Source organism: Lycium barbarum, chromosome 9, assembly GCF_019175385.1.
Source record: "Lycium barbarum isolate Lr01 chromosome 9, ASM1917538v2, whole genome shotgun sequence".
Taxonomy (NCBI): domain Eukaryota; kingdom Viridiplantae; phylum Streptophyta; class Magnoliopsida; order Solanales; family Solanaceae; genus Lycium; species Lycium barbarum.
In genome coordinates this window covers 114,056,318-114,068,241 of record NC_083345.1, presented here as the reverse complement: position 1 = coordinate 114,068,241, position 11,924 = coordinate 114,056,318, and the positions used below count along the sequence as shown (strand labels likewise).

Here is an 11,924-nt window from a genome sequence, read left to right as displayed (position 1 = left end):
AAAATTAGGTAGAAATAGTATTTTTTTTAAAACCTCTTGATGAAATATTTATCTTCTGTCTCCTCACCTTAAAAAAGCAACAACAACAACATACCCAGTAAAATCCCAAATAGTGGGGTCTGAGGAAAGTGATAGAGTGTACGCTGACCTTACTCCTATCTTGGGAGATAGATGTTGTTTCCGATAGATCCTACCAAAAGCCTTAAAAAAAACAGAAAAAGAAAAGTAGAAAAAAAAAAAAAAACCAAAAGCCTTATCAAAACATTTTGCTAATACAGGTAGGCCAAAAGCAAGATGACAATTGACAACAATCAGTGAATTATAACCAATCTGGGTGGGTCAACGTTGTCTAGCTTCCTGGATATTGGATAGTATGTGTACGTAAATGTCTGTTTATTTTATCCATTTGTGTGCCACTTTGCCTACTCAATCACATCTGTATACTTTTTTCTTTCAAAAGAATATTGGTGGCCAAATTAATTTACGCATCTCGATTATATTATCGGGTATTTGATATATTTATCAAGATATATTTGATGATTTTATTTATTATAGTTTATGTAAATAGAAAAAAATTGCTTAACTTTTTGTTGTTATCATAATTTGAACTCTACTCTACATTATTTTTATCTCAATATATTGACAGTTAAACCACAGAAAATAAGCTGATTGCAGTTCAAAAACATCTACTTTAATTAATCAACCTGGAAACATGATAATTACGATATCACAATTCAGTTCTTGCATTAATTATGTACTTGCTTAATTATCATATGGATAGGTTGTCTCTTATTAATGTAAGATGCCATATGCTACACGTTAAGCAATGACAAAATTGAAATCTTTAAAGTTTTACTGTTTTAGGTATTGTGTTCTATTTCATTGAGAATAAAGTTTTACGTCGTACTTTATTATAATTTCCCTACAGAGGTAACTCTATACGTTGATATTTAGTTCAATATGATTAAATTATATTTTTCATAATTATAAATACAATTATTTTATGTCTACATCGAATCAATTGACCGATCATTTTTCCATGTGATATCAAGAAAATAATTATGTTATATTTTTTAAAATGGTCGGCAAACAATTAGCTAGATTTTATTTAGTGCCAAAAATATTTTTACAATCATTTTGTATCAAAATGATCGTAAAATATTAAAGGTGTTGAAATATATCAAAGTTTGAATTCTCGAAAACAAAATAGAATGACGGATGGCATATATACTCCCAACAATACACTTTAATTGTTTTTCAAGAAGGGAAAAGAACTAAAAAGAAAAGATGTAAAGCTTTTTATCTTCTTTTAAAGGAAAAAAGAGTACAACACAATAATGAGTTCAATTATTATGCATCTTCAGTTTAAATATTTTATCCCATCAAAATCAAGTTGGAATTATATCATTCAGTTGACGTTACAAGTCTGGTTCATGGTAAACTAAAACGTAAATTAATTTTCTATCCTAACAATTTAAAACACATTGATAATATAGAAAAAATTATATTTGTAGATGTGAAGATAACTTAAATCCTATAATAATACTAAATCCAAAAGAAGAAAGACATTGTACCACCAAAGATTAAGTACACAATCATTTTTAACCAAAGGTTTAGAATGAAATTACTATTAATAGAGAACTTATTTTTTAATAATAGAGAAAATTTTACCCTTAATGTGAGATTTGTTTCGCGCAAAATCAAGTTACTCGAATTTTAGAATGTGTATCTAACATTTGGTTTTAAGAGAAAAGAAGAGCTCGTATTGAAAAAATTGCCCCAGAAGGTTGTTGTGGGTGGCAAATACCTCTTCATCCTTAACTACGTGTATTAGCTTTGAATCCTAAGAATCAGTGACGAAGTCAAGATTTTTACTTAAGGGAGGTAAAATATGAAAAAGTAAACACACGAAGAAGCCAAGGAGAATCAACATCTACTGTATAACATAAAATAATAATTTTAATATTGAATATACAGTATGATTTTCCACCTAAGGAGGTTCGGATGAATCTCCTTGCTTCCACTTGGCTCAACCATTGCTAAGAATCGAGTCGCCTTCAATAGAAAGAGATATATCCCCAGAATAAAGTTCTCAATAAAAAATTAAATTAATCGAAACTCAAAATAAATACCGAACAAAATATGAAATTCTTTTTTGTTATATAGTAGTATAAAAAGGAGGTTGTAAAATTGATAATTAGTGGTTGTAGTTTATCACAAGGCCGCCCTTTGTTTCACTTTCCCTTTCGTGTTAAGTGGTGGGGTTTGGTTCTGTCCACACAAAGCAAAAGAGCTCAAGTAGGTGGCTTCTCTTATTTTCTTTGGAGTTCTTATAAGGACTCATCCTGTTATTTGTCCATCTATTTATGTTGAAAGTAACGTAAACATTAGTACTGTACCTTTAAAGAAAATGACACGTCGGAATTTCTTTTTTATTCCCTTTTGTTGCAATATGATTTGCTTATTTGAAAATTTCAATGTCCATTTGTTTGTGTTAATACGACGAAGACATGTGAAAGATGACACATGTTTAAACTATCACTAATGTTTGTTTTTTTTGAAAATTTTATGAATAGACAAAAACATAGATGAATTCATAGATTTCTATTATTATATAGAGGAATTGTTCATGAAAAGTGCGAGGACAAATATGAACGGAGGCAACGTAGAAATTTAAAATTTACCATCGAACTCATAACTTATTTTAATTGTTGGACTCACAACTAAAAATATATAAATATTTAATTTAAAAAATTAATATAATATAAAAATTTAAAAGCTACTGAATTCCTAATATATTTTCATCTATTTCTGCAACATAAGTTTTGAAAAACGAGGATTCAATTGAATATTCTTGTTGCACAAGGGGCAAGTTGAAAGCATGTCGACATATAATTGTATTACGTCTACCAGAAGCAAAAACTTGATTTTTCTAAGATAAAAATATTTTTACCAATAATTTATATTTATTAAACATTCGCTCATTAATTTAATTAACTAAAGTGTCTCAAATATGAAATACACCCTGATCTCCTTTCCCTTTGTTGGTTTAACTATAATCATTTCTTTTATCCGAAATATTCATATGAATTAAAATCATAATATATAATTCATTTATGTTTTAAAGTTTAATTAAATAAAATTAAAAACATAACTAAAGCTTTTGGTAAGAAGTATTTATAATCATTCCTCTATTTAAATAATAGTGATTGTAAAATTAACCTTACTGGTATTGTTTTTCTTTCCAGAATTTGACCCTTGTATAGGGTAAAATCCGGACTTAACAACCAGGCGTTGTACGAAGATGACATGTGAAAATGGAGGCGACACTGTCACGACCTGGGTAAGATGATCCCGATCTTAACACTTAAGGAGCAACATGGTGGCCTCTTCCATTGAAGACCTGAAGCTGCAATGCTGGCTTGTCTAGCTTCGAGATAGTGAGGACATAGATGAAGCAATGGCCGATCAAGATAGGTCCAGATTGCAACTGTTCCCACACAACTCCACACTCGTGCATGCAACTATTACAACGTACATATAAGGATCAATATTAGGGGCATTTTATTCGAGGAGCGTCGCCTAGGGTTAGGTTATAACAATATCCCTTCCCCTTCACTTGTATCTCATATGATTTTCATCACCACTAACTATCACTTTGATTGTTGCTTTCAAGCTCTCATTCGCTTACGTTCATGAAGTTCTTGTATCCTGGTGTCATTGCCAGACAACTACTCTGGAGGCACATTAATAAGAATATCTTACTTTGCTTTATTTGATTACTCCATCATTCATTATTTTTGTTTACTACTTTGATTATGTTTATACAACAATTTAGCATCAAGCATATTACTATTTGGTAATCTTAATTTACGTGTAACAAATCCAATTATTATTCTAATTTACGAATTTAGGGTAAACAACCCCCAGAGGCACTTTTAAGAGAATTAATCAAACACATTATATTTTCAAATACTAAAAAGATAATCAAATAAATTAAAATTTATATTTTTGACAATTTCTTCTCAAAATAAATATTTTTTCTTAAATAAATGTACTTTGGCAAAAATTAATTTTACCTTTTCTTGTCTCTGTAATAAAAAATAAAAAATTAGAGTCAGTAGTGTTGTTTTAGAGTTTAGTTAAGTGGGGACACAAGTAAAGGTGGTCCATAATTTTTGACTTTATATAAACAATAAAAAAAAAATATACACAACTTTGATCCAACGGCTAATATTACTTGTTAATACATTGGTAGGACGGCATTTCAGTATTTATCTGTTTGAGAATTTATTTCTCTTTCACGTTTAGAGCCCGTTTGGATTGGCTTACAGCTTAAAGCTGTTTGCAGCTTATAAGCTGAAAAAAATAAGTTGGGGTAGTCCAACTTATTTTTTTTGGCTTATAAGCTGTTTTCAGCTTATAAGCTGCTTTAGATAAACTAAGTCAAATAAGTCCAATTATTTTTTTGAGCTTATTTTAAACATAAAATGACTTTAAGCTGGCCAGCCAAACACTCAAAAAAACTGAAAACAGCTTATAAGCTAACTTATAAGCCAATCCAAACGGGCTCTTAGCCCTCTCCACTTGCTTCGGATCTTTACATAATTAACACGTTTCTCTCTCTCTCTTTATTATTTATCTCTCTCTAAAAAGGTCCTTTTTTTTCATTTGCTTTTGTGTAAAGAAGAAGAACAGCAAGAAGGAAGAGGAACAAATAAGTAAAGTTTCTATCTTAAATATTTTATAATTGTAATGCAATTTTCTTGTAATATTTGATATGGTTTTGAGTGTAAAGAATTGAAAAAAAAAAGCTAATTTTAATAGTCTTTTGACTGATGATATGTTAATAATATGATTTTCTTGATATGGGGTTTTATCCAAGTTGCTATTTTTGATTGATAGGCTCTTATGGTAATAAGTTTCATTGTAAAATTTGATTTTTTTTTTCACTCTTATTGTTTCTTATTTATGCTAAATTTTATTGGTTCTTATTTTGTTTTTTCCTTTTCTCTTAATATTTTGATATTTTAGAGAACTGAAAAAATTATTTTGACTGTTGATATGTTAATAATATGATGTTGTTGATATGGGTTTTTATCCAAGTTGCTATTTTTTATTGTTAGGCTCTTATGGTAAAATTTTATTTTAAAAATTGATTTTCTTTTTCACTCTTATTGTTTCTTGTTTATGCTAAATTTTATTTGTATTATGTTTTTTTCTTTCTCTTAATATTTTGATATTTTGGAGCACTGAAAAAATTATTTTGACTGATGATTTGTCTATAATATGATTTTCCTGATATTAGTTTTTATCCAAGGTGCTATTTTTGATTGTTAGGCTCTTATGGTAATATTTTATTTTAAAAATTGATTTTTTTTCACTCTTATTGTTTCTTATTTATGCTAAATTTTATTGGTATTATGTTTTTTTTTTCCTTCTTAATTTTGATATTTAGAGAATTGAAAAAGTTATTTTAATAGTATTTGACTGATGATATATTCTTTTTTGACTGATGACTTGTTTGGTAGGCTCTTATGGTAATATTTCATATAAAAAATTGATTTTTTGGACTATTGTTTCTTATTGATGTTAAATTAAATTTTAGTGGGATTATGTTTTCTTTTTTTTCCTTTCTTTCTCTTAATATTTTGTTATTTTTGAGAGAACTAAAAAAGTTATTTCAATAGTCTTTTAACTTATGATATGTCAATAATTTAATTTTCTTGATATGTTTTTTGTCTCCAAGTTGCTATTTTTGATGTGCTCTGGCTTGTTTGATAGGCTATCATGGTAATTTTTCATTTCAAATTTTGATTTTTTCACTCTTATTGTTTATTTATGCTTAATTTTAGTGGGATTATGAAATTCTTTTTTTCTTTCTGTTAATATTTGATATTATAGAGAACTGAAAAAGTTATTTCAAGTCTTTTAACTGATGGTATGTCAATAATTTGATTTTCTTGATATGTATTTGTTTCCAAGTTCCTATTTTGATGTGCTCTATGGTAATATTTTCAATTTAAAAGTTGATATTTCCTTTTTTATTGTTTCTTATTATGCTCAATTATGATTGGAGTTACCGGTTTTAATTTTTCTTTTTTTTCCCCTCATAATATTTTGATGTTTAGAGAACTAAAAAGGCTTTTTAAATGGTCTTTGACTAATGATATGTTAACAGTATGATTTTCTTGACATGAGTTTGTCTCCAAGTTTTTATTTCCAATGCTTGTTGGCTTCCCTTTTGTAGACTCCAATAGTATTGTTTTCATTTTGATTGGATTTTTTCTTGTTATGCTCAATTTTATTGGGATTCTCTATTTTGATTTTATTAGTATTATTTTTGGCTACTTATGTTCCTAAAGATGAAATCTTGATATCTACTTTTGTTTTCTGAGATTTTCTGAATAGCTTTTGTTTCAAGTCTGTAAGGGGTTGTTTGGTTGGAAACAAGTTATCCCGGGATTAGTTATACCGCGATTTATCCCAATCGGGCGTGGGATAGACTCATCTCAAATATAATCCCGGGATTAGTCAAATATTATCCTTATCGCTTGTACCAAACGAGCCCTAAAGGTTCAACCTTTGAATTCATAACTGTTATTATCCTTTTGATTATGTTGCTCCCTTCCTCCTCCTTTTCCCTTTTGTTTGCTTAGTAAAATTTTCTTTAGTTGGTATTTTTTTTTTCTTATTGCTCGATAGTTCGTTAAGTCTGATCTTTGGAATAGCTTATAAGGAAACGATGAGAGACGATTTTATTTATTAGTAAATCATATATTAAAATTTAGGCATATGTTCATGGATTTATATCTGTGATATTCAGAGCTCAGCTGTGTGAGCAATTTTACGTAGTATTGAGCTTTACTTGCCACCTATGTGAGTTTCGCATAGGGTCCCAAGTCCAGTTAAAGAAGAAAGGTTGCAGCAAATGTAGTAAAATATGTCAAATCATCATAACAATGAATGCATCGGATCAGCAAATGTAGTTGCTGCTTCTCTTCCTAATAATATTACTTTTGGTGTTTCCGTTGAAAGATTCTTATAGCTTGAGGTTATACTTTAGAGAAAGTTTTCGTCATCTATGAATTATGAATTCATGAATTTATTTTTGCTTGAGGTTTTCCTTATATTCATCATCTTGAAAGCGAATGTCAGAGTGGTATGAATGAGGTTCTTTCTCTATTGCAATATACTTGATCATTCTTCTTGAAACTCGCTAATTGCTATAATAGTTAACTGGAAATTTGTATGGTAGTCCTGTCCTAATTTGCTAAGAGTAAGTCTTTAACTTCACGATACTTTTGTTTTGACAGAAAAAAGAGGTTGTATGTAATCTATGGATGAATATTCAAGCAAAAGAGCTGGTAATAATGGGCTTTACGTTCCCAAAAGAGGTTTGAGGGACATAGCTGACAGCAGGGATGAAAATGTTCAGTTGTGCTCCCGATATGGATGCAGCAGCAGCCGGTTCAACTCTATGAAGAGCCCGCAAGTTAGAAGTTCAACAGAGAAACCAAGACCGCTGCGGCCTTCTTTCACTTCTTCAAATGGAAAAGAAGTTGTTGGAAGTAGTTCATGTAGGACATCATTGTCTTCAATGCCTAATTCTAGAAAGTCACTCAAGGACGAGAAGTTAGATTCAGCAATTCGAGATACTGGATCAAGTAAAATTACGATGACAGAAGTAGGTTGCTCTAGTGGAGCTTCCAGCAGTAAACCTCGTAGATTATTTAGTCCCAAGTATTCCAATCAAAATAGTCCAGTAGGTCCCACAAGGGGCACTGCTAGTGGGGCTGGATACATACCGAGAAATCTAAAATGCAATTCTTCAGGCTCAGATGTCTCTCCACAGAGTTGTTCGACAACGGATTCAAGATTTAGTAGAAGGGACATGGTAAAAAGAAGAAATTCAGAATGTGAAAGCACTTCATCCTCTAAAGGGAAGAAAGTAAGTGATGTCATTCGTCCGACTCGTGGTATCTCAATTTCTGATTCAAGGAGTAGTAGAAACTTTGATATTAGGGAGGATAGTCGAAATGCTGTATCAGTAAGGACTCGTAGGTCAGTGAATGTGCCTAGGTTTAGGGATTCAATACGAGATTCATCATCTCAGCCCGAATATCCAAATCTCGGTCTGCAGTCATCGAGTCAATTTTTCTCAGATGCCTCTTCAAGTGATTCAAGTGCTTATAGTTTTCCTGGAAATGATATTGAAGATCTTCCCGCTGCAGTGTCCAGCACTTCTACAGAACTTGGCATCAACCAATTAATGAACCGTGATGCCTTGCAGCGATATAACATGGATGGAGTTGCTCAGGTATTTTACCCAAAAGAATCTCGGTCACTTTGTTTTTTGGGATAATTACATTTTTGGACCACTCAAAAGAATAATAGCGAGCAAATGTATAGGTTTTGCATATTAAGTATAAATATACATATTGTATACACAAAATATGTATATAATATACATAAATATACATATAATATACACGATCATTGTATAGGTTTTTGTATATTTTGGCAAGCGCCCGTAAAATTTCGGCTGACGAACCAAAATTGAAAAATACTCTTCTTTTTTTGGCTCACGTTTACCTGATGATTAGGGTATCTCACTTTGGTCAATGCTTTTCTGTACAGGTATTGGTGGCACTTGAGAGAATGGAACAAGATGAAGAATTAACATATGAGGTATAGTCCACCTTTGAGTGTTTCTGACCCTTCAGGAGTTATGTATATTTATGATGAACTCCTATATTTTCCATGTACAGCAATTACTTGTGTTGGAGACCAACTTGTTTCTTGGTGGACTTAACTTCTACGACCAGCATAGAGCCATGAGGCTGGATATAGACAATATGTCCTATGAGGTCTGTGTTTTCTCTCCAGTATACGATTACTGATTATGTTTACCAATACTCATTTTCATCAAAATGTCAAGGTTTTCTTTTTGGGTAATTACCGTTTTGGACCGCTCTAAAAAATAATAGCTGGCAATTTTTGTATATGAAGTATAAATATTATGTTATATAGATATTGTATACGTAAATATAATCAGTGTTTATGTTTTGTGTATTTTGGTAATGTCTGACGGGCCAAAAATGGAAAAAAAAAAACAAAAAAACTTTTTGGGGTGATGAGGTGAGGTTCATCCAACTGCTTAAAGATTATTGAGTAGTATTTTTATTCGGAACAAAAATAATATATTTCTATGTAACATTTCTAGGTTGAATAAAAGATAAATTCCCACCGATAGTAATACCTTTTACGAACCGAGGGTCTTTCGGAAACAGCCTACCTACCTTCCGAGGTAGGGGTAAGGTCTGCGTACACTTTACCCTCCCCAGACCCCACATTGTGGGATTTAACTGGGCATTTTCTTGTTGTTGTTGTAGTAATACCTTTTACGGCCTGAAGAACTTAATCTTTTGTCTGTTAACAGGAATTATTAGCTCTCGAGGAGAGGATGGGGAGTGTTAGCACAGCTCTGTCAGAGGAGGCATTGTCAAAGTGCCTCCGGAAAAGCATTTATCATGCTATGCCTTCAGAAATAGGGGAATTTGGAAGCAATGGGAATGAAGATGAGGTCAAATGCACGATTTGTCAGGTATTTACCACTTATTTCAAGCATAAATTTGTATATTCCGAAGTACCTATTTATACATCATTCGTGATGTTTTCACCTTCCTTTCTAAGTCTGTAGCTCCTTGTTTTGTCACTTTGATATTTTTTAACCGATGCAATTTTGCTTGAAGTGCAGTTAACACTATATTAGTTTTACGTTGTACATCCTAAGATGTTGTAGTTCATCAATTAGGTAACTTTTATTTAGGAAGGTTCTCTGTGTTTATGCCTTGTCCAAACTTTAACACGATGGAGTGCAAAAATTCTTGACCTAATAGTTAGAGCCACAGTTAGAGTGAGTGTCACTAAACTTAGTTCTGTTACTAGTACTTCTGATCTTTCAACATTTTGGTCAATTATGCAGTCTGACTGTTCCATGCATCTAGTGATGTGCACAAGATTTTCTACATGTAGTGTCGGCGTATTATCACTGCTTAACATATATGCGGGTTTGGCTCAAGGCTGTGGAGGTTCTTAGGCTTTACTTCTTGTCCCAAATTGATAATATTTTCAGGCTTTGTCGGTGTGTATAGACATATTGTTTTACAATGCATGTGGGCGCGCACACATATAGTTAGACCTCACCGTAATAGTCATCCTCTATAACAACATTTCAGTATAATGGCCTAGTTTTCTTTGGAACCGATTGTTCATGTTATGTTATATTATATGTTATCCATAGCATTATTTCGCTATAACAGCCAAAAAATAATCGGACAAATGACGTTATTATAGAGAGGTTTGACTGTGTATATATCTGTGACTTTATTTATGAAATGTGTCGGATAACACCCGTTGTGGGAAGGTATCTCCACCACTGCCTGCATCTAGGATGTTGCACACCAAAATTAATTCAAAGTTGGAACTCAGTTACGTATTACATGACATATTTTGCAGGAAGAGTATGTGATTGGAGATGAAATAGGAAGGTTGGAATGTGAGCATGGGTATCATGTGGAGTGTGTAAAAAATTGGTTGAAGCTCAAGAATTGGTGTCCTATTTGCAAAGCTGAAGCAGCTCCATCTTAGGTTCAATAATTTGCCCATGTACAAGTTCATCACGTTGGAGGGATGGGGAGATGTTTCTGTTCATTGTTTGAATTTTTTTTCCCTTTTGTGTACATATAAAGTTGTTGTCACATCAACCAATAAACCCAAGCCAAGTACAGGCTTTGTGGTGATAGCTGATGAACATTGATATTTATATCCTTAAATCCTTGTAGTGTTTTGTAATTCACTTACTGGTGTTGTCATCTCTACCTCAACTTTCGGATTTGATATGCTACTCTATCCGCATTTGTCACTATGATACTCGGTTTTAAAGATGATTTACGATCAGAGGAGAACCAACCCTAGAGAGAAGCTCAATAAGATAAGTTGATTGGAATCAATGTTGCTCGGACTCTCAGAAAATGTTGTCGCACTCGTGTTGAATCCTATTTTTGGAGGTTCAGGCACACACCTGTCAACATTATTGAAGAGTCCAAGCAACATAGGTTGGAATTGCCGGAAAGAGGTCCCCTTTTCATCATTTGATGTTCACATTTATTTGTGTTCTTGGATTGTTGGAATTTATTAAAGATGGTCTCCATTTGAAATGATTGTCATTCTGGACCTTTGGTTGACGGAGTATCAATTTTCAGTATCCAAAGTAGGAAGTCCAACCAATCAAGGTCACTTTTTATTTTTCATTTTACCCCAAGTGGTTTGTGTTTTTCTCTCAAATAGATGTAAGATTCTATTGATAAAGTGTGTATGTTATTACTTTCACAAGCGATGGAGAACCATAACACTTTAACGCTAAAGATTATTACTCCTTTATTCCACTTTATCTGCCCATGCTTTTATTAGAATGATGCTTTTTTAAATTTGAAAGTAGTTAGAACTTCTCAAAATTTTAATTTAATCTTTAATGAATTTTGTTGTCATAGATTGATTATCGTTGCAAAAAGTATTTTTGACAACATTTTTTTTTGTTGCATATACTTTTCCCACCGGCTGTTATTGCAACAACGTGTAATAACTTTTTTTTTTTTGCTAAAAGTACTTTTTGCAACAATAATCAATACTATGACAACAAAATTAAATTCTTTGGCAATAAAAAAGTTCATTTGCCAACAATAAAATTAAGTTGTTGCAAAATATTAAATTTTTTGTTGCCATTTCTATACTTTCTTGTAGTGTGATATGATCTCAAAATCACAAATTTTTATTATATGCTTATGATTACAAGTTACAAGCTTTTCCTTTCTTAATTTCTACGTCCAGTTGAACATCCCCTAATAATCGTCTGATAATTT

General features: G+C 31.7%; 1 protein-coding gene across 2 annotated transcripts; it reads left to right on the top strand.

Moving 5' to 3' along the window:
• The first annotated feature begins 4,560 nt into the window (after positions 1-4,560).
• On the top strand, positions 4,561-10,861 carry LOC132609497 (probable E3 ubiquitin-protein ligase RHG1A). Of its 2 annotated transcripts, none has more exons than XM_060323504.1 (6): positions 4,561-4,721; positions 7,317-8,320; positions 8,641-8,691; positions 8,772-8,870; positions 9,443-9,607; positions 10,522-10,861. In XM_060323504.1, exons 2-6 carry the CDS (start codon positions 7,340-7,342, stop codon positions 10,651-10,653), a joined length of 1,428 nt encoding a protein of 475 aa, XP_060179487.1. In that variant the 5' UTR covers positions 4,561-4,721; positions 7,317-7,339; the 3' UTR covers positions 10,654-10,861. The 2 variants fall into 2 exon arrangements, with proteins under 2 accessions (XP_060179487.1, XP_060179488.1); XM_060323505.1 differs by lacking the exon at positions 4,561-4,721 and adding an exon at positions 5,903-6,576.
• The last annotated feature ends 1,063 nt before the right edge of the window (positions 10,862-11,924 follow it).